Source organism: Sylvia atricapilla, chromosome 2, assembly GCF_009819655.1.
Source record: "Sylvia atricapilla isolate bSylAtr1 chromosome 2, bSylAtr1.pri, whole genome shotgun sequence".
Taxonomy (NCBI): domain Eukaryota; kingdom Metazoa; phylum Chordata; class Aves; order Passeriformes; family Sylviidae; genus Sylvia; species Sylvia atricapilla.
In genome coordinates, this window is record NC_089141.1 from 114,212,189 (window position 1) to 114,233,794 (window position 21,606).

General features: G+C 45.0%; 2 protein-coding genes across 2 annotated transcripts in view; one reads left to right on the forward strand and one right to left on the reverse strand.

Moving 5' to 3' along the window:
• Positions 1-21,606, forward strand: part of LOC136358251 (runt-related transcription factor 1) — a 101,246-nt gene that overhangs the window by 20,231 nt on the left and 59,409 nt on the right. The window contains exon 3 of the mRNA XM_066314227.1: positions 7,779-7,883. Within this exon, the coding sequence (XP_066170324.1) occupies positions 7,779-7,883 (105 nt within the window). The remainder of the gene's footprint in view (positions 1-7,778; positions 7,884-21,606) is intronic.
• RRM1 (ribonucleotide reductase catalytic subunit M1) overlaps positions 5,484-21,606 on the reverse strand; it is a 516,096-nt gene continuing 499,973 nt past the window's right edge. The window contains exon 20 of the transcript XR_010743030.1: positions 5,484-5,493. The gene's annotated coding sequence lies outside the window, so the exon portion shown is untranslated. The remainder of the gene's footprint in view (positions 5,494-21,606) is intronic.

The window sequence follows — 21,606 nt, forward strand, 5'->3', positions numbered from 1 at the left end:
CAGGGGCAGATCTTGGAATGATGGAATGGTTTGGGTTGGGAGAGACCTTAAAAATCATCCATAAGGAGGGATATTTTCCACTGTCCCACTTCCAGGGGTGGGACAGCCACAATTTTTCTGTGTTTTCTCTGCCAGGGCCACTCCAGTCTCACAGAGAGGAATTCTTCCCCAAAATCCCATCTATCCCCACTCTCCTCCACCTCAGACCATTCCTGCTCCTCCAGCTCGTGTCCCAAGTCTGTTTTGGAGCTCCTTCAGGCCCTGGAGGAAAGCTCAAAGTTCTCCCTGGTGCATTTGTTTTTTTTTTTTCAGGTCACCACCCTCATTTGGGTGTTTGGACCGTTGGTGACAATTTAGAAACCGTGTAGAGCTGAGGTGAATAACAGCTTTATTTCATATTTAAATCCAGTGGCATCTGTGGTGCTGCCGGTAAACAAATCAGGTGCTCTTTTTTCTTTTTTTTTTTTTTTTTTTTCTTTCCTTGATGCCCTTTGCTCCAGCTGCAGCTTTATGTATTTTATTTTATTTTATTTTATTTTATTTTATTTTATTTTATTTTTTTGTTTTTGAAACAGCACCAGACCAAACACAAGAGGCAAAATTTGCTTCTGTGCCAAACCCTCGATGGGTGGCTGCAGAAAACAAAAAATAAAATAAAAATAAAAAAAGCCCCCACCTGAGCACAGAATTTTGCCTGGTGCAGGTTTTTTGAACACCTGCAGAAACTGGGATGAGCAGCTGTCAGTTCATGAAGTGATTTCAGCCCTTCTCAACTTACTGGAGGGCTCAGAGATAAGAACCAGCCCAAATTAGTCAGATTTTTGGATATGGAACGTGGGGATGGCATCCTGGAGATGTTTAAATCCTGGCTTGGGCAGAGAGGCAGGGAGATGCTGTGAGGAGGCAGGAAAATGGGGGAAATCGAGCATTTAATGTGGTTTAATGTCAGTGCAAAGGGGCTAAAAGGTAGAGGCTGGATATAAAAAACCCCTCCAAAATAAAATCATCCCCTTTCTGCCTAGAACACGGAATTCTCTCCTTAATAGAAACATGGAATTCTCTCCTTAATAGAACAGAAAGGTCTGTAATGTCATTTGAGTTGCATTTGGGCCTTACATTTCAGAGTTGGCCATTTATACCTTTTTGTCCCTGTCAGCACAGACATTCTTGGCCTCTTTCCTTCTTTTTTTATTTCCCCTCCCTCTTCTTTTTATTTAATAATTCACTGTAACAATTTATTTTTTTAAAGAAGAAGGAAAAAAAGAAACCAAACAAAACCCCAACAACCAAACCAACTGTAATGGCACAAACCCCATAAAAAGCAATTATTACACCAACCTCATCTCTTTGCTTTTTTCTCCCCCCTCCACAGCCAAATTTCAGGTTTCACTCCATTTTTTCTTCCTGTTCCCACTGGGATAACCTTTTATCCATGAATGGCTTTTCCAAAGGACCAAAATGAAGCCAGAAGTTCGAGTTGTGGCTCCTTTTCCCAACCACTTCCTCCCTCCCTTTTCCCTCTGCCCGTGAAAACACTTTTATTGGAATTGTTCCTCCCCCCTGCAGCCCCAGCTGACGGTGACACCACTCGGGGATGACTCAGGCAGGACACAGGAGCTTCATGTGATCCTGGTGTCACCCAGGATCCCTGTTTTCCCCTCCGTTCCTCTCTGACATTCCCAGGGGCTGCAGTTCAAGAGCCTCTTGCTCCCTCTAGAGCTCCTCAGGGCAGTCCTGGAGACCACTGAGATCCCTCAGGAGATACTGAGATTCCTCAGGAGACACTGAGGTCCCTCAGGAGATGCTGAGATCCTGCAGGAGACCACTGAGGTCCCTCAGGAGATACTGAGATTCCTCAGGAGACCACTGAGGTCCTGCAGGAGACCACTGAGGTCCTGCAGGAGACCACTGAGGTACTGCAGGAGACCACTGAGATCCTGCAGGAGACACTGAGGTCCCTCAGGAGACTACTGAGATCCCCCAGGAGACACTGAGGTCCTGCAGGAGACCACTGAGGTCCCTCAGGAGATGCTGAGATCCTGCAGGAGACCACTGAGGTCCCCTCAGGAGACCACTGAGATCCCCCAGGAGACACTGAGGTCCTGCAGGAGACCACTGAGGTCCCTCAGGAGACCACTGAGATCCCTCAGGAGACCACTGAGGTACTGCAGGAGACCACTGAGGTCCCTCAGGAGACCACTGAGATCCCTCAGGTGACACTTAGATCCCTCAGGAGATACTGAGGTCCCTCAGGAGGCCACTGAGGAGCTCCTGAAGAGGAGCTGGTTCTGCTCCAGCCTCTCCATGGAATGGGGGCTTCAAATCCCTGGATTTCAGGGCAGGGCACAGGCAGAGGCTTTGATCTTGGAGAGTGATGGTGGAATTGTGGAATTGCCTGGGTTGAAGGGACAATATCACAGAATTCTAGGATTTCTGAGGCTGGAAAAGCCCTCCCAGGCCAGCTGTGCCCACCTTGTCCCCAGCGCAGAGCTCTGAGTGCCACCTCCAGGGGACACCTGCAGGGATGGGCACTCCAAAGCTCCCTGGGCAGTGCCAAGGCCTGAGCACCCTTTCCATGGGGAAATTCCTGCTGCTGGCCGAGCTGAGCCTCCCCTGGGCCAGCCTGAGGCCGTTCCCTCTTGAACCCTGAACTTTCTGGAGTTCTCTCAGTCCTGCCCAAATCTCAGGGGACGTCCTGAGCAATCCCATAAATGTGGGGACAACTCAGGATCCGTCTGAGGTGGTGGAGTTCCCGTCCCTGGAGGTGGCACTCAGAGCTCTGGGCTGGGGACAAGGTGGGCACTGGGACTCCCTGAGAGGCTTTTCCAGCCTCAGGGATTCTGGAATTCCACGACTTCAGCTGACACTTGAAGGCACTTTTGGATTCCAGTCTCTACAAAACCCCACAACAGCGTCCAGATCACATTTCCAAACTTAGTCAGGGTTCCAGGATTTCCAAACTCAGCCAGGGTTCCAGGATTTCCAAACTCATCCAGGGTTCCAAGATTTCCAAACTCAGCTAGGATTCTAGGATTTCCAAACTCAGCCAGGGTTCCAAGATTTCCAAACTCAGTCAGGATCCCAGGATTTCCAAACTCAGCCAGGATTCCAGCTCCTGTTTCCTGTTGCTTTTCCTGGGAAGGTTCTGACCTGACACCTCCTGCAACAACCAACATTCCCAAGAGATTTTTCCCACCCTGCCTGGGAGGGAAGGGCTGATGGGAGCAGTGAATCCTGAGCTGTGCCCTCACACAATTTGAGACCTTGATGTCCATGGGAAGGGTTTCCAAAGGCAGAGGCCTGTCCCAGCTCTGCAGGATTTCATCCTGGTGCTCATCAGAATTAGGAACCACCAGGGACAGTCCTAGAGAGAAACGGGGTCTGAATCTGAATCTGAATCTGAATCTGAACCAGAATCAGAATTAGAATCTGAATCAAAATCTGAATCAGAATGAGAATGAGAATCAGAATCAGAACCAGAAGAAGAACCAGAACCAGAATCAGAATCATTAGGTTGGAAGAGACCTCTGAGATCATCAAGTCCAACCCAACCCTAACCCCAACTAAACCATGGCACCAAGTGCCACATCTAATCTTTTCTAAAAGAGGAGGCTCTTGCACCCCAAACCCCCTTTCATCCTCACCAAAGTCTCCCAGGATAACCCCAGAACGATTGACTTCCATCCCTGGGCTGATTTCTGGGTGGGTTTTCCATCGATTTACGGGAATGTTGAACCCAGAGGCTCCTGGATTTTGGTGTTGGCTCAGGCTGCTGCTTTGCTGTGGCTGCTGTGACCCTTTCAGGGTGACTTTTGGAGGCATCCAAACAAGGCCAGAGTTTCGGGATGACTTTTTGGGGCTGTTTAATGCCTGTTTCCAGTCCCCAGCGAGGTCAGGTCCTCTGCCTGGCTCAGATTTGGGCAGTCTGTCTGTGCAGACACTCTGGGGGCATCGTGCCAGCGTTTCTAGAAATAAAATCACCCCACATAAAACCCAGGGGGTGTTTCAGGCCCTGCTGCCACCCCAAAACAATGCCCATAAACTCCACACTTCCCTCCCAACCTCTCCAACCCAACCTTTGGTTAACCAGCCCCATAAAAAGGGTGAATAATTCAGGAGCCATAAAACCTTTTAATCTGGATGGAGACGGGGCAGAAGGAGCAGGGGATAAAAAGGAGGGGGAATTGTCGGTGAGGGACACTCAGGTTCATGGTTTTGGGGGCTGTGGTTAAGCAGGATGTGGTTCACGAGCAACAAGGAGCAACCCAAGTGTCACAGCTCGTGTCACTGCCTCACTCGAGTCTGTTCTGGGGAAAAAACAATAATAAAAAAAAATAAATCAGCTCCCTCTTCTTCTTTATTCTGGTTTTAGAGGATGGAATCAGGGCCATGGTTTGCTACATTGTTGTTGGGGTTTGTCCTGCATTTATTTTCTGTGTAGAAACTCCTCCAGAGCCTTCTAAAGAATGAATTGACACTGCATTCTAGCAGGGCAGTTGACAAAAAAAAAAAACAAACTCCCAACCAAAAATTAGAAGTCAGATGGAAATACTGCAAATTAATCCAGTAAATGAAGTATATTTTTAAATTTTTAAAATTTAAATTTTCTCCCTCTTCTTCTTTATTCTGGTTTTAGAGGCTGGAATCAGGGCCATGGTTTGCTATATGTTGTGGGAGTTTCTCCTCCATTTATTTTCTGTGTAAAAACTCCTCCAGAGCCTTCTAAAGAAATGAATTGACACCACGTTCTGGCAGAGCAGTTGACAAAAAAATCAACCAAAAACTGGAAGTCAGATGGAAATATTGCATATTAGTCCAGTAAATGAAGTATACTTTTAAATTTTTAAAATTTAAATTTTCTCCCTCTTCTTCTTTATTCTGGTTTTAGAGAGTGGAATTATGGTCACATTTTTACTGCATTTCATTGTTGTTGTCTGGAGTTTCTCCTGCTTTTATTTTCCATGTAAAACCTTCTCCAGATCTTTCTAAAGAAATAAATGGGTTATGTGTTCTAGCAGAGCAGCAGGTGTCAAAATGGGAAGTCAGAAGGAAATATTGCAGATTAGTCCAGTAATTGGACTACATTTTTAAATTCTCTCTCTGTTTTAGTGACATTTTATTTAAGGATACAGGGAATTCTGTTTTGAAAAGAAGGAAAATCCCTGTCCAGGCCATTATCCCTGTGGGTTTCTCTCTCTTCTTCTTTATTCTCGTTTTAGAGACTGAATTTTGGCCACATTTTACTGCATTTCACTGTTGTGCTTCAGGTTTCTCCTGCACGTATTTTCAGTGTAGGAACTTCTCCAGATCTTTCTAAAGAAATCAATGGATTATGTGTTCTAGCAGAGCAGCAGGTGTCAAAACTGCAAGTCAGATGGAAATATTGCAGATTAGTCCAGTAAATGAAGTATACTTTTAAATTTTTAAAATTTAAATTTTCTCCCTCTTCTTCTTTATTCTGGTTTTAGAGAGTGGAATTATGGCCACGTTTTACTGCATTTCACTGTTGTCGTTTGGGCTTTCTCCTGCTTTTATTTTCTACATAGAAACTTCCCCAGAAGTTTCTCTGAATTATATTGATTATGTGTTATAGCACAGCAGTTGTCACAAAAACATCCCAAATTGGGAGTAAGATGAAAATACTGCAGATTAGTCCAGGAAATGAAGTATATTTTTACATTCTCTGCCTGTTTTAGTGGTTTAGGTGTTCCATTTAGTGACACAGGGAATCATATTTTGGAAAGAAGGAAAATCCCTGTTCCCCTGAGAGCTGGATTTGGGGATCCCTGTGTGTCCCAACACAGAATAATTTGTGATTCTGTGATCTCCAGGTGCCTCCTTGATAAGTGATAAATCTTTTTAGGAGGGAATTGATCAAACTTTGCTCCTGATGCCTCTCCTGTTGCCCCGACAGGGAAAGATGCACAAAGCTGTAAAGCTTTATCACGAAAATCTGCATTTAAAGGATGTCAGGAGCTCAGCCATCCTCATTTGGGGTGGATGCAGCACCAAATGCCCCGGGAGAGGGATGTGAAGTGACATTTACAATCCCACCCATCTCCTGGATTGTTTCTTTAGCCAGGATGTGGATGTGGGAGGACACTGGGTTGGTTTAAATTCTGGTTTAGCTGCAGCAGCCAAAGTTTCCCCATCTCTGAGAGATCCTGGCCAAGGCTCTTCACCTCCCACAGCTCCTCATCCTCAGGGTGGGGAGGCTGAGCCCCGAATTCCCAGGGGTGGGATGAGGACAATTTCCAGGAGCAGGGTTTGCAGTGTCTGCAGAGAATTTCTGGGGGCTGAGTGAAGGGCAGGATGCAATTGCCACGAATATTTCCATTTCAATTTTTATTTCAATTTAGCCTCATTTATAGAGATAACTATAGATAACTATAGAGATATAGAAGCAAACAGTAAAAAGGGGTGGAAGGGAAGAAATTCCACACTGGGGCTGGAGCCAGGTGGTAAAAACGAGGGAGAGGGAGGAAGAATTCTCAATTTTCTCCCAACAATTCCTGGTTATCCCACTGATGTCCCCTGATGTCTCTGGCTGATGACAGAGATTCCTGTCAGTCTCTCAGTCCTCTGATGCTGAAGCTGATGCCAGGCAATGTTTTCCCTGCTGCCAAGGCCAGCACCATCCTCTGAGGTCTCAGCAAAGATGCAGAATGTTGCTTTTGTTCTGGCAAAAACTGCCAGCAGTAAATCCAGGGGTGGCAGAGCTTTTCCCAAAACGGAGCCATGCCATGCACAGAACAGCCTGGAAAAGGCCCTCGCAGTTTTTCTTGCTGAATAATAGAAAAACTGAGCCTGACCCTCTGCTGTGGCTTCATAAAATGTTTTACTTCTCTGTGGACGAGCTGTAGGGTTTGTTTGGTTGGGTATTTTTTTTTTTTTTTTTTGTTTTGGTGGGTTTTTTTTTGTTGTTTTTTTTTTTGTTGTTGTGGTGGTGGTGGTTATTTTTTTTGTTGTGGTTTTTTGGGGGGGTTGTGGGTTTTTTTGGTTGGTTGGGGGTTTGTTTTGTTTTGTTTTTTTTTTTAGTTTTTTTTTAGTTTGTTTTTTTTTTTTTGGTTGTTATGGTGGTGGTGGGTTTTTTTTTTTTTTGTTGTGGGTTTTTTTGGGTTTTTTTTTTTTTTGGTTGGGTTTTTTTGGGGTTTTTTTTGGTTATTATTATTATTATTATTATTATTATTATTATTATTATTATTTCCATTTCTTTCTTTCCTGGCCTTGCAGCAGCAGATGATTTTCAGAGGGTTCTGCTGCACAGGGCGGAATTGATCTCCTGTGCTGGCCTCAGGCACGGAGTTTGGGATTTTACAGCTGCCTGGGGGGGCTGAGCACCCACTTCTCTTTCATTTTAACAAGTGCTGCTGCTCCAATTCCCGTGGCAGTTTTGGAAAAGAAGACAGCCACGATTTCCCAACCTCCCTTTGGAGAGAGCACAGATAACAGCCCAGAGTCAGGAACATCAGATAAACCCTGACTCTTAAGGGTAACCTCCTTTTTTTTTTTTTTTAATACAAACAGAGCGTCGATGATTTAAATAGAAATTAATTTTGTTTTCCGCGAAAGCTTTGAGCTGCTGCCACGGAGGGGAATGAATCCAGGATTTCTACACCCCAGAAAAACCTTTTAGTGCCTTGCAGGGTGTTCGAGCTCTACCAGAAACGAGGAGTTTGCTTTTCTCAGCACTTGCTCAGGGCATTGTTTTTGTTGTTTGGGGTTTTTTTGGGGTTTTTTTTTTCGCTCAGTCACATTTTCTTTCTCTCCTGTTGCAGGGAAAAGCTTCACTCTGACCATCACAGTCTTCACCAATCCTCCCCAGGTGGCCACCTACCACAGAGCCATCAAGATCACGGTGGATGGACCTCGGGAGCCCAGAAGTAAGTGAGCTCAGGGGAGAATTTCCAGAGGGACACACTCATTTAGTGTGTCCCCAGCCACACCAAACCCAGCAGCGTGTGGAGAAACTCGGGGAACGTTCTTTTAACACGTTTTATGTTAAAAAAACATATGTTTTTAATGGTTTTTTAGCATTTTTTAAGCTTTACAAATTATTTTAGTCCTGCCTTCCTGAGGTTTTCTTTCTCACTGGTGATCCAGTGACTTTGCATTTCTGAGACACCCAGGCAGGCCTGGCTTGGCTCGTGGCCAGGAGCTGACAGGAGGGATGCTGGTAAAAGGTGGGCACAGAATACCTTGCACATCATTTCTGGCTTTTCGAATGTTAAAAGAATTGTAAAGCATTGGAAAGCAATATGGCATTGATCAAACCCTTCAGGCTCAGCCACTCTGCAATGAAAGAGAAATCCCATGGTTTGCTGCTTCCTGGAGCTCCCTGAACCTGTGGACAGGTTGGGAGAACCCATTTATTTGCACAGACAGCAAATTCTCTCTTTCTTTCTTTCTTTCTTTCTTTCTTTTCTTTCTTTCTTTCTTTCTTTCTTTCTTTCTTTCTTTCTTTCTTTCTTTCTTTCTTTCTTTCTTTCTTTCTTTCTTTCTTTCTTTCTTTCTTTCTTTCTTTCTCTCTTCTTTCCTTTCCTTTCCTTTTCCTTTCCTTTTCCTTTCCTTTCCTTTCCTTTCCTTTCCTTTCCTTTCCTTTCCTTTCCTTTCCTTTCCTTTCCTTTCCTTTCCTTTCCTTTCCTTTCCTTTCCTTTCCTTTCCTTTCCTTTCCTTTCCTTTCCTTTCCTTTCCTTTCCTTTCCTTTCCTTTCCTTTCCTTTCCTTTCCTTTCCTTTCCTTTCCTTTCCTTTCCTTTCCTTTCCTTTCCTTTCCTTTCCTTTCCTTTCCTTTCCTTTCCTTTCCTTTCCTTTCCTTTCCTTTCCTTTCCTTTCCTTTCCTTTCCTTTCTCTCTTCCTTCCCTTTTTTTAAAGGAATAAAGCACGAGGAGCAGCTGAAGGATTTGATATTCCCAGGGAATTCCTGAGCCCTGCACACAGGGAGTTGTTCTGTTCAGGTTCACTGAGAGCAGACAATTCTGTCTGGGTGAAATGGAGTGAGGGTGGAGCAGATGTGCGAGGAGAGATCCCAGCACCAGGGAATGATTTCCTTCGGGAAGGAAGGAATCTTAAAGATCATCTCATTCCCACCTCCAGACACCTTCCAAGGATGCTCCAAGCCCCAGTGTCCAGCCTGGCCTTGGGCACTGCCAGGGATCCAGGGGCAGCCACAGCAAATCTGGGAATTCCATCCCAGTCCCTCCTCACCCTCCCAAGGAAGGATTTTTTCACAATATCCCATATAAACCTGTAATTTTTCGGTCTGAAGCCATTCCCTGTGTCCTGTCCCTGCAGCCCTTGGGAATTGTCTCTCTCCAGGTTTCCTGGGGCTCCTTCAGGCCCTGCAAGGCCACCCTGAGCTCAGCCCAAAGCTTCTCCTGTCCAGGCTGAACAATCCCAGCTGTGGCAGCCTTTCCTCCCAGCAGAGCTGCTCCAGCCCTCTGCTCATCCTGGAGCCTCCTCTGGGCTCTCTGCAGCAGCTCCACGTCCTCCCTGGGCTGGGAATTCCAGAGTCTCTTGGTGACCAGAGGCAATCCTTGGCTTCAGTCACTACCCCAATGGGGCATTTGCATATTGTTATCAAAATGTAAATTGAGGCTTGGAAGGAGTTGCTTGCACCCCTCCCACTCTCTTGGCAGAAGTTCTGGATGTTGCTTAAGTGGAATTGTCCCTGGAGAACAGAGCAGCAGGGCTCAAACACCCTCCAGGGAATGAGGCTCACAGCTTGGGGCTGCTTAACCAGGAAAGAAGCACTTCATACTTCAGCTTAAATAGTTTAGAGCACTCAGGTTTTCTTCTGGACCCCTCATTTGCATTGTGATCCATGTTTTTACTTAAAAAACACGGTTTTGGATTTGAGGACAGGCCTTGAAACAAATATTCTGTCAGCATAAGGCTCCTATTTATTTATTCTTCTTTCTTCGGTTTGTTGTTTGGGGCTTTTTTTATTTACACTGTGGTCGAATTGTGTCTGAAAAAATATCCTCAGCAGCTGCACACGTAAAAAAAAAAAAGACATTTGTGTATGCAAATTCCAGATTTGCATCTGCAGCTACCTGGGCATGCTCAGGGTTTGCAGACAATGAATAAACTCCACTTGTTTGAATATGCATCTGCCTGAAACAAAATCCTCCTGCAGGCAAAGCTTCTGCTGGAAATCAATCCTTCAGTTGGTAGAAGAGTTAATATTTAATGAGCTTGTGCGTTTTTGAAGAGGAAGTGGAGATATGATCCACACGGAAGCAGCACACGGATCTGCCCGACCCAAATGCATGCAAAGGCTTCCTTGGAATTCAGATCCCTAATTTTAGGCAAATCAGCTGCACAGGGAGGGAGGGTTTGGGCTCCTGATGGAATCCCCCCAGCAGGAATCCCCCCAGCAGGAATTCACAGCTGGTTTTTTTTATTGCTGAGTCACCCATGATCCAGCACAAAAAGGGATTGTGGGATCATGGAATGGTTTGGGGTGGAAGGGATTAAAGATCATCCAGCTCCACCCCTGGATATTTCACAGGGATTCCAAGAGCTGCAGAGAGCAAAGCTCTTCTGAAATGTCCCACGGTGTCTGGAGAGACAAGGAGAGCTGGAATTGTCCTGGGTCACAACCCCTGTCCTCAGGTGATTTACCACAGAAATGTTCTTTGATGGAAAATCATGGAATGGGTTGGATTGGGAGGGAGCTTCACATCACCCAGTGCCACCCCTGCCATGGCAGGGACACCTCCCACAGGCTGCTCTGCAATGGATTTTTGTTCAGAAATTACTCAGAGAAACCTTCAGGAAGGGCTGGAGAGGCTCTTCCCCAGTCTCTGATTTCAGACAAGTAAAAAAAAGCTGAAAAATAAAAATACAAAATGTGTGGTGGGAAGATTCCAAAACATAATGAAGAGACAAGGAGAGCTGGAATTTTCCTGGGTCACAGCCCCTGTTCTTGAGGGATTTACCTCAGAATGTTCTTTCATGGAATCATGGAATGGTTTGGGTTGGGAGGGAGCTTCAAATGATCCAGTGCCACCCCTGCCATGGCAGGGACACCTCCCACTGTCCCAGGCTGCTCCAAGCCCAGTGTCCAACCTGGCCTTGGGCACTGCCAGGGATCCAGGGGCAGCCACAGCAAATCTGGGAATTCCAGCCCAGCCCTTCCTCATCCTTCCAGGGAACAATTCCTGCCCAAGATCCCATCTAACCCTGACATCTCTTTATAAAACCATTCCCCCTTTTCCTGTCACTCTCTGCCTGCAGAGAAAGTCCCTCTCCTTCCTTTTTAGAACCTCAGGAAGGCTCTGAGATGTCCCTGGAGCCCCTTCTCCCCTCCAGGCTGAACATCCCCAGCTCTTCCAGCTTTTCCAATGATTATATTTTGCTCCTTTCATTTTTAAAGTGAGTTTCAAAGTCCTCAAATTTGGCTTCTCACCAAGATTTTCCAGATTAGAGCCACAGCCACGATAACTCTGATGTCTTTTCCCAAAATTCCTTTGATGGAGACAAGGGTTGGGATCTGTGGTGGGCCCTGTCAAACCAGGGAGGGATTCAGGATATCGACCTCCTTGGATTGGGATGGGAATCAGAACAAAAAAACTGCTGGCTTTGAGGGTTTTAGTCTCAGTAATGGATATTTGGGAACATTCCCCTCGATCCATGACTCAGTCACTTGAGCTGAAGGAATTCCAGACAGCCAAGATGTGTTTTCTCCTGATTCCCCGGAGATCTGTGACAGCAGTGGGAACAAAATGAGATCCTGCCGTCTTCCAGAGATGGAGAAAAACCTGCTGAGGTCCAAACCCAACTCCAACAACAGCTTTTGATTCATTTCCTTCATGGTTTTGATGGTTCTCAGGCAGCCTGGGTTCCAATAACAAAAATACCGAGCCCTGGAGGTCCAGATTAAGGATTAGGAACAATTTTTCCATCTGGCAGAGTGGTCAGGCCTTGGGATGAGCTGCCCAGGGGAGTGATGGAGTCCCTGCCACTGGAATTGTCCCAGAGGAGTCTGGAGGTGGCCCTTGGGGACATGGATTGGGGTGATGCTGGTGGTGGCACTGGGTGATCCCAAAGGGCTTTTCCCATCTTTCTGGAATTCCTTTCCTTTCTGGAAAAGCCTTTCTAAGGTTTTTGGACTCTCTGGCATGTGTGGAGGTGACAAGAGGTGACAATAACACTGTCACAGGGTCCCCATCCTTCATCATGTCCTCTTTGCTGGAGTGTCAGGTCTTTGTCCAGAAGCACATCTAAATTTGCACTTCAAATTGTGACAAATCCCCATTTGTGGGAATTCCACATTTTCTGGGGTCTTTTTTTCCCACTGGATTCCTGTCTGTGCCTACCCAGACAAAACTTCTCAAGTTGTCACAGCTCGTAAAGAGAGCCAAGGCACTTAAAATCCTGGCTCTTCCTCCCATGCTTTCATTATGGATTTTTAAAACCTCTTTTGAACTGAGCATTTTTATTCCCCACTTCTGAATAAATGCTTATTTTCAAAATGGATTTTTTTTTTTTCTGAAAAGAAATCCTGCTGCACTGTCAGGGAGAAGGGCAGGATGACCTAACCCATCATTTTCTTCTCCAGCTTCTCTGATTCTATGATTCATAAAGCAATTTCTGTTTTTATGAGCAAACTCCACCGGGAAAATCATTAGCAGAAACCAGATCAAGAGTAGCGCTCCCGATGAAAATACTTTTGGTTAGGAAACTTGGTAGAAATAGTCTGAGTCCTAAATTAAATATTTCCCTTAGGCCATTTGACCTGCTGTGTACATCTGCTGAAAAATTACGTGGTGTTTTTTTTTTTTTTTTTTCTTCTTTTGACTGATTTTTTTTCCTGCTTTTCCTCATTGAATTGTTTTAACCTGCATAACTCTGAAAAATTCACTGATGGCCCAGGTGCCTAAAAGTGATGTGAAAGGAAAAGGCCACGTGGGTTTAGCCACAGTCTAAAGTTAAAATAGGCATTAAATGTGATTATTCCCTGTTGGATATGGAGTTTTCCCAAATATTTTTTTGGGAAAATAAAATATTCAAGAGTGGGATGCGGAGGGGTGGGGAGAGAGGGAAAATATTCCTGAGCAGGAGTTGAGAAGGAGCCTAAAAAGCTGCTGGTTCTGTTCTGAAGGAAATCTTGTTCTGCCTGAGGTCGTTTTTAGGGAAACCCCAAGAATATTTTCCTATAATTATCATTATTATTATTATTAATAATAATAGTCAAACTTTCTCAAGAAAACATTTTTCCTTATTTCTGAATAACAATGGGCAATGCTTTGTTATTTCAGTGGGCTGAAATCACATTAATGCCTTTATTCCCTGCTCACTTTCTGCTGCAATTTTGGAAATTGAGGCTGAACTATACCAAATACCAGCTTAGAAACCATTAAAAAATTAACCATTTTATAATTGGAAAATATCCAATTTATGAATTTCATTGATGGATTAGCAGATCCTTCCACTCACCTGGAGTTACAGGGGCTGAGAGTTTCTTAGGAGAAAAGACATGAAGGAATTCCCAGCCCAGGGAGGACGTGGAGCTGCTGCAGAGAGCCCAGAGGAGGCTCCAGGATGAGCAGAGGGCTGGAGCAGCTCTGCTGGGAGGAAAGGCTGCCACAGCTGGGATTGTTCAGCCTGGACAGGAGAAGCTTTGGGCTGAGCTCAGGGTGGCCTTGCAGGGCCTGAAGGAGCCCCAGGAAACCTGGAGAGAGACAATTCCCAAGGGCTGCAGGGACAGGACACAGGGGATGGCTTCACACTGAGAAATTACAGGTTTAGATGGGATATTGGGGAAAATTTCCTCCTTGGGAGGGTGAGGAGGAGCTGAGCTGGAATTCCCAGATTTTCTGCGGCTTCCCCTGGATCCCTGGCAGTGCCCAAGGCCAGGTTGGATGTTGGGGACAGTGTCCACAGCCTGGGACAGTGGGAGGTGTCCCTGCCATGGCAGGGGTGGAATTGGATGATCCTTAAATTCCTCTCCACCCAAACCATTCAATGACATTAATTCTTTAAGAAAGTCAAGTCACCTCTTCTCCAACACGTGCTCCCGCTTTTTCTCTTTTTAATTTTGAACAAAACTCACAAATCTCTAAGAGATAAAGGATCTCATTAAGGAAAGACAGGATTTATTTGTTTCAAGACTTTTTGTGTGGAGGTAATACTGAAATGTGGTTATTTCGTGGCACTCTCCTAAGCTTCTCTTCCTAATATCCCACCTAACCCTGCTCTCTGACTGTTTGAAGCCCTGTCACTCCATGCCATGGTGAAAATCCCTCTCCAGCATTTTTGTAGCCCCTTGATGTATTTATGGAATTTATCCGACTGCCAATGCAAAGCATTATTAAATTTATAGGAATATCTGGCACAGAGCAGCGATGGTGAGGATCCTCGATGTCCTTATCAATAAGTTGAACCTCAGTTGGTTTTTAAGGCTCCCATCCCAGCTTTTTCCAGATGGAATGGGATTCTTTCCCTTGGCATTTATCGCTCTCTCTGCTGAGGCTGGAGAGTTGAGACTGGGGGATGTGAGGTGGGGAAATTTGTAATTTATTTAGTTCAATGAAATGGTCGAGTACGTGGAGCAGGAAACCTGGTGACAACACTGCTTTTCTGGGAGTGCAGCAGATCCCATAGAATTGCTCCCCAAATTAGTTTTGGAGTATTTTTTTAAATGAAACGCAGAAGAGTTGACAGGACAAGCTCCTTCCATGAGAAAACAAGGACATGGGAAGCCAGAGCTGCTGCACTGTGGGTTAGGAATGGAGTTAAGCCGGGCCCAGTTCTGTAGAAATTATAGAAATTATAGAAATTATAGAAATTATAGAAATTATAGAAATTATAGAAATTATTTCAACTCCTTTTCTTAATCACTTCATTCCACACAGCTCCTTTTATTTTTTTTTCCTCCCCTCTTGAATTAAGGTGATTTTCAATCTAATCATTTGAATTAAGGTGACTTTTCAATCTAATAATTTGAATTAAGGCCCAGTCCTGTAGAAATTATAGAAATTATTTCAACTCCTTTTCTTAATCACTTCATCCCACACAGCTCTTTTTTCACTCTTGAATTAAGGTGATTTTCAATCTAATCATTTGAATTCGGGTGATTTTCAATCTACTCATTTGAATTAAGGTGATTTTCAGTCCAATCCTTTTGGTGACCCTCCTTGATGCTCTGAAACCAGGGGGGAAGTGCTCTGAGCTGTGACAAAACCAGAAGCAGGTGAATGGGGATTATTTCTGAACGTGTCTCACTAGGTCTCACTTTCTCTTGCTGGCTGCACTCACTCCAAAGCTTTTGTAGCTGTCAAAAGCAGTGAGCACGATGAAGATCTTTTGGGAGGAGAACATTTTCCACAATTGGAATAGGCAAACATGAGGGAACAGGAGGTTTGAAGATGCTGGGGCTGGGAAAGGATGGGCTTGGAGCTGGATCCTGCAGTGGAGGTGCCTGGTGTGGGGTTGAGGGAGTTATTTTGCATTTCCCCTTCCCAGAAGGAGATTTTCTGCCAAAGCTGAGCTGTTGGAGCATCAATCCCTCAGCACAGGCAGATGAGAAGTTTTCCTTCAGAGATTTCCTTCCCTCCGTGATGGGACACAGGGTGTGATCCAGAGGAGCTCTGGGACTCTGGGAAAATCTCCCAGGGGAATTCTCTCATCCCTTCCCCTTCAGAGCTCGCCCTGCCTGCGAAAATCTGCTCCTCACTTGCAACAACTGCAGCTAAAATCATGTTTAAGGTGCAATCCTGTGCTGAGCATTGAAGTTTCCCACCAAGTGATCCCGTTTTTTTCTGTGATTTCCAGATTCCTGCTCTCCCTGTTTTACCTGGGGAAATCCCAGGGAGCTTCTTGCACCTCCTTTGGAAGTTCTGGGATATTTTTCTGTGTGCGTTTTAACAGTAGTTGAACAATAATTTGACAAGACACTGTTTTCCTCAGCTCCTAAGGGGGCTGGGAGGAGGGAAACTTCCACCCCTCATGGGAGAGCTCAGACACTTCTCTTTGCTCAAGAAGATTTTGGCAGTGCAGGGCCTTCTTGAAAACCTCAGGTTTTTTGTTTTGTTTTGTTTTGTTTTGGGTTTTTTTTTGTTTGTTGGTTTGGTTTTTTTTGGTTTTGTTTTTGTTGGGGTTTTTTTGGTATTTTTTGGTTTTGTTGTTGTTGTTTTTTGGGGTTTTTTTTTTTTTTTTTTTTTTTTTTTTTTTTTTTTTTTTGTTTTTTGTTTTTTGTTTTTTTGTTTTATTTTTGTTTTAAGGAGATTCCTATTTAGGAGCTCCCCAAAACACCACGTGTGTAAGGGAAAGGATGGAGGAAGCATTTTCAGTGGCCAGTCCCTATTTTTCTTGAAACCCACCTGCACTGCAGTTCCTCCCAGCTTTTCCTGCCCTGGATTATCAACTGGAGCATTCCCTCCTCACAGGCCCACACAAAAACACCACAGGCTTTTGCTTCATCGTGGTGAACAATGAACAAAAAGCTTCACTTTTGCTCTGCATCTCCATTTGTGCCCCTGCTCTTGGGGAATTGCAACGAGGGAATTCATTTTCTCTCGTGAGAAATCTCAGATTGGGCTGATCCTGTCTCTGAGGGTGAGCAAAGCAGGAGGGAGAGAACTCCTGGGGGAGAATTGTGTTCTTGCAGTGCCTAAAAGGGCTCCAGGAGAGCTGCAGAGGGATTTTTCACAAGGGATGGAGTGGCAGGACACAGGGAAGGGTTTTAAGCTGATGAAGGATAGGGCTGGATGGGATCTGGGGCAGGAATTGTTCCCTGGGAGGATGGGGAGGGGCTGGGCTGGAATTCCCAGATTTGCTGTGGCTGCCCCTGGATCCCTGGCAGTGCCCAAGGCCAGGCTGGACACTGGGGCTTGGAGCACCTGGGACAGTGGGAGGTGTCCCTGCCATGGCAGGGGTGGCACTGGATCATTTGAAGCTCCCTCCCAACCCAAACCATTCCATGATTCCATGAAAGAACATTCTGAGGTAAATCACCCAAGAACAGGGGCTGTGACACAAGAAAATTCCAGCTCTCTTTGTCTCTTCATTATGTTTTGGAATCTTCCCACCATACACTTTGTATTTTTCTTTTCAGCTTTTTTTTACTTGTCTGAAATCAGAGACTGGGGAAGAGCCTCTCCAGCCCTTCCTGAAGGTTTCTCTGAGTAATTTCTGAACAAAAATCCATTGCAGAGCATCCTGTGGGAGGTGTCCCTGCCATGGCAGGGGTGGCACTGGGTGATGTGAACCTCCCTCCCAATCCAACCCATTCCATGATTTTCCATCAAAGAACATTTCTGTGGTAAATCACCTGAGGACAGGGGCTGTGACCCAGGACAATTCCAGCTCTCCTTGTCTCTCCAGACACCGTGGGACATTTCAGAAGAGCTTTGCTCTCTGCAGCTCTTGGAATCCCTGTGAAATATCCAGGGGTGGAGCTGGATGATCTTTAATCCCTTCCACCCCAAATCATTCCATGATCCCACAATCCCTTTTGTGCTGGGTCATGGGTGACTCAGCAATAAAAAACCAGCTGTGAATTCCTGCTGGGGGGATTCCTGCTGGGGGGATTCCATCAGGAGCCCAAAGCCTCCCTCCCTGTGCAGCTCATTTGCCTAAAATTAGGGATATGAAGACAAAAAGCCACATCCAAGGACAGACTGGAGTAACGTGGGATAGTGGATGATGTCCGTGCCCATGCTGGGATCTTTAAGGTCCCTTCCAACCCAAACCATTCCATGATTCCATGAGAGGCCATCTCAGCTCTGCTCAGGAATCACCAGGGCAGGAGTTGTCTGTCCCACAAGGACATGATGTCCTCATAAATCCCTTAAACACCTCCTAGAGAGACAGCAGGATGGGAACATCTTCCCAGCCTTCCTTAATCGTGGAACAGATTAGGAACAGCGTGTAAAAACGGGAGGAGACAGCAGAAAGAATTTCCCCAGTCATAACCAAAACACGGAGACATTTTAGTTTTATTTATTTAATAGCGCCTGACCTTTTGTTCTTTTATTCTTCCTTTGGGTTTGGACCTTGAGTCCTTTCAAACCCCAAATCCACCAGGCCATCCTTGTGGGACTGACCAGTCCAGAAAATCCGGGCTGTGTCACATAAAACCCTCAGCACATAAAACTGCAGGAAGAAAAAAAAAAATAATAAACCAAAACAAAAAAAAACCAAACCAACAAAAAACCATTTACGAGACGACGTTTAATTTAATTATTAAGGGTTCTGTTTGTCTGATCCCTCCCTTCAGCTGGCACCACGGGCTGTTCCTCATTACCTGCCCCACGGATCTGCCCAATCTCACCACAAACAGTTTGGGTTTGACCAAAACCACTTCCCTCTCGAAAGTTAATCCCAGTTTGAGTCACCCTGCGCCGCCTGGGCCGAGCCAAGGAAAACAAGGCAAAGAATAACCTGCTTGTATTCCACTTTGGAAACTTCTCAGAGGCCCTGCTTTCAGAGTGCTCCACAGTAGCTCACTATATATCTCCCCTGCAGCTGCAGAGGAAAAATCAGGGAAGAAAAAAAATAATTTAAAAAAAAAATTAAAAAGTAAAAGGAAAAAAAAAGGGTTCCAGAAGTTAAAATAAAACCCAGGCAGAGCCACCTGAAATTTATGGGTTCACAGTGCAGAGGAGAATGGACAGATTTAAATAGCCAAACTCATTTCTGTGCAAAGGCAGGGCTTTTCAGCTCTAGTGTGGCAACAGCAGGTGTGGATTTGGTAAAAAAGCCAAGCTCCTCATCCCAGGGAGGTGAGCAGCCCCAGTGAAACCCTTCCCTTGGGCAGGAGCAGAGCTCCGAGTGCTCAGAGGCTCAGTAGTCAGGGAGTAAATTGAATTTGGTGTTGGGCACTAAATTTGGGCACAAGACTTGTGACCTTTGGGTCCAGCCCCATCTGAGGGTGAGGGATTGGGACCTTTCACTGCCTGGACATATCCATGACGAAATGTTCCTGCCTGAGCAATTCCTCTGCTGTTTGTACAACCTCTGCCCTGCTCAGAGTCACTGCAGAGGTGACAAATGTCCTCAGCCCTGCCTTCTCCTGCTCAGGGTGAGGGAGGGAAATGGGGATTGAGGTGCCTCAGGGAGGTATCAGTGTCCACCTCGAGCCCTGGGGCAGTTTGAGGTGTCTCAACACAAGATCAAAAGCTCTTGGAGAAGGTCCCAAAGAGGCCACCAAAGTGGTGAAGGGTCTGCAGGGGTTGAGGGCACTGGGTTTGTCCAGCTGGAGGAGAGGACACTGAGGGCAGAGCTTCCCTGGGCTGCAGTTCCTGATGGAGCTGTGCCAGGAGCGGTTCAGGGTGGATTTTAGGACAAGGCTCTTCCCCCAGAGGTTCTGCCCAGGCTCCCCAGGGAATGGGCACAGCCCAAGGCTGCCAGAGCTCCAGGAGCCTTTGGATGCCAGGATGGGATTGTTGGGGGGTCTGGGCAAAACCTGGAATTGGATCATCCTTGTGGAGCCCTCCTCGCTCAGGATATTCCAGCATTCCACGTGTTTCCAGCAGCTTTCCCTTGGAGAGGAGAGGGGAAACAAATTTTTTGTGCCTGTATTTTGTATTTTTTTTCTTGGTTTCTCCCCAAGCTGGTGCTTGGCTGGTTTGGCCTCATTCTGCACCTTCTCCTCGAGAGAAATCTCCAGCTCCAGCTGTGGCTTCAAGAGATTCCTGGGGCACTTTGGGAAGAGGGAAAGCAGAAAAAAAAAATCAAAAGAGTCTTTTGGCAAAGCAGGGCTTGAGCTGAGACTCGTTCAAACATCATCAAGGGCTTGGGGTTTTAGAAGCTGAGATGGGGAAAAGGGGAAAAAAACCTTAAGGAAAAAAACCTTAAAGGTTGTGTGTGATTTTGCAAACTCGTTTAATTTTCGTGATCAACTTCTTCCCCCTCCCAACCCTCCGTGACTTTTACTTCACTGCCATGACCTAATTCCTGGGGTGAATTCCAGGGAATAATTACACTTCCACAAGAGACAGGGGCACACATTCAGCAGAAGTTCAGGTGAATCTTACACAAAAAAAACAAAAAACAAAACACTTGTGGTTTGAGTGGAGATAACAGCTGAGCTTTAGAAGAGCCGGGGGAGAGGAGGAAAAAAATTCCTGCCTCGGAAACGTGTCAGGATTGCTTTTTCTGGGTTTGGGAGAAAACCTGAGGATTTTGTGTGTTCATCAAGAGGAGGGAAAGAGCAGGAGAGACCCATCCTGGTGATGGGCAGAGCTCCCAGCCTGAGATTAGAGCAGGGGATTGGAAATTGGGAGGCCAAGGAGGGCGTGGAGTCTCCATCTCCGGAGATATTCCAAACCCACGTGGATGTGTTCGTGTCTCAGGGCTCCAGGTCACTCTGGCTGAGCTCCAGGAATCCCTTCCCACCCTGAAAATTCCGGGATTCTGTGAGCTCAGGTTCATTTTGTAGAATATATCAGGCAAGAGGTCTAATCTGTGTTTCTCTGGTTTATCCTGGGTCAGAATTTCTCCTTTTTACACATTTTCCTCTACCTGAAATACCTGGGTTTTTGGTTTTTTTTTTTTTTTTGTTGGTTTTTTTTAAAGTAATCTAAAATAACTTTTTAAATTATTTAAAAAAGAAAAACTATGCAAAAATATTTTGGCAAAATATTGTGAATCCCTGAAAATTCTGGGATTCTGTTGGCTGAAGTAAATTTTCTAGAATATATCAGGCAAAAGGATTAATCTGGACTGTTCTAGTTTGTCCTGGGTTAGAATTTCTCCTTTTTACACATTTTCCTCTACCTGAAATACCTGTGTGGTTTTGTTTGTTTGTTTGTTTTTGGGGTTTTTTGTTTGTTTGTTTGTTTGTGGGTTTTTTGTTTTGTTTTGTTTGTTTTGGGGTTTTTTGTGTTTTTTTTTTTTTTTTTTTTTTTTTTTTTTTTTTAAGCAGTAATCTAAGATACTTTTTAAAATTATTTTAAAAATAAGAGCTAGGCAAAAATATTTTGTCAAAATATTGTGAATTCCTGAAAATTCTGGGATTTGTGAACTGAAGTTCATTTTGTAGAATATATCAGGCAAGAGGATTAATCTGGACTGCTCTGGTTTATCCTGGGACAGAATTTCTTCTTTTTACTAATCTTCCTCTACCTAAAATATCTATGTTTAAAAAAAGAAAAAAAATCTAAAATAATTTAAAAATTGTTTTATTTTTTATATATTTTTATATAATTATTTTAAAATATTATTTTAAAAAGAAAAACTACACAAAAGTATTTTGTCGAAATGTTGTTCAACTACTGTTAGAACACACAAGGAAAAAAAAAAATCCCAGAACTTCCAAAGGAGGTGCAAGAAGCTCCCTGGGGTTTTCCCAGGTAAAACAGGGAGAGCAGGAATCTGGAAATCACAGAAAAAAACGGGATCACTTGGTGGGAAACTTCAATGCTCAGCACAGGATTGTACCTTAAACATTATTTTAGCTGCAGTTGTTCCAAGTGAGGAGCAGATTTTTGCAGGTGGGGTGAGCTCTGAAGGGGAAGGGATGAGAGAATTCCCCTGGGAGAGTTTCCCAATGTCCCAGAGCTCCTCTGGATCAACCTGGCCATGGAGCCTCATTCCCACATTTATCCAACACCAACACTGATTGCTCCTGCTGCTAATTACAGGGCAGAGCATTGGGA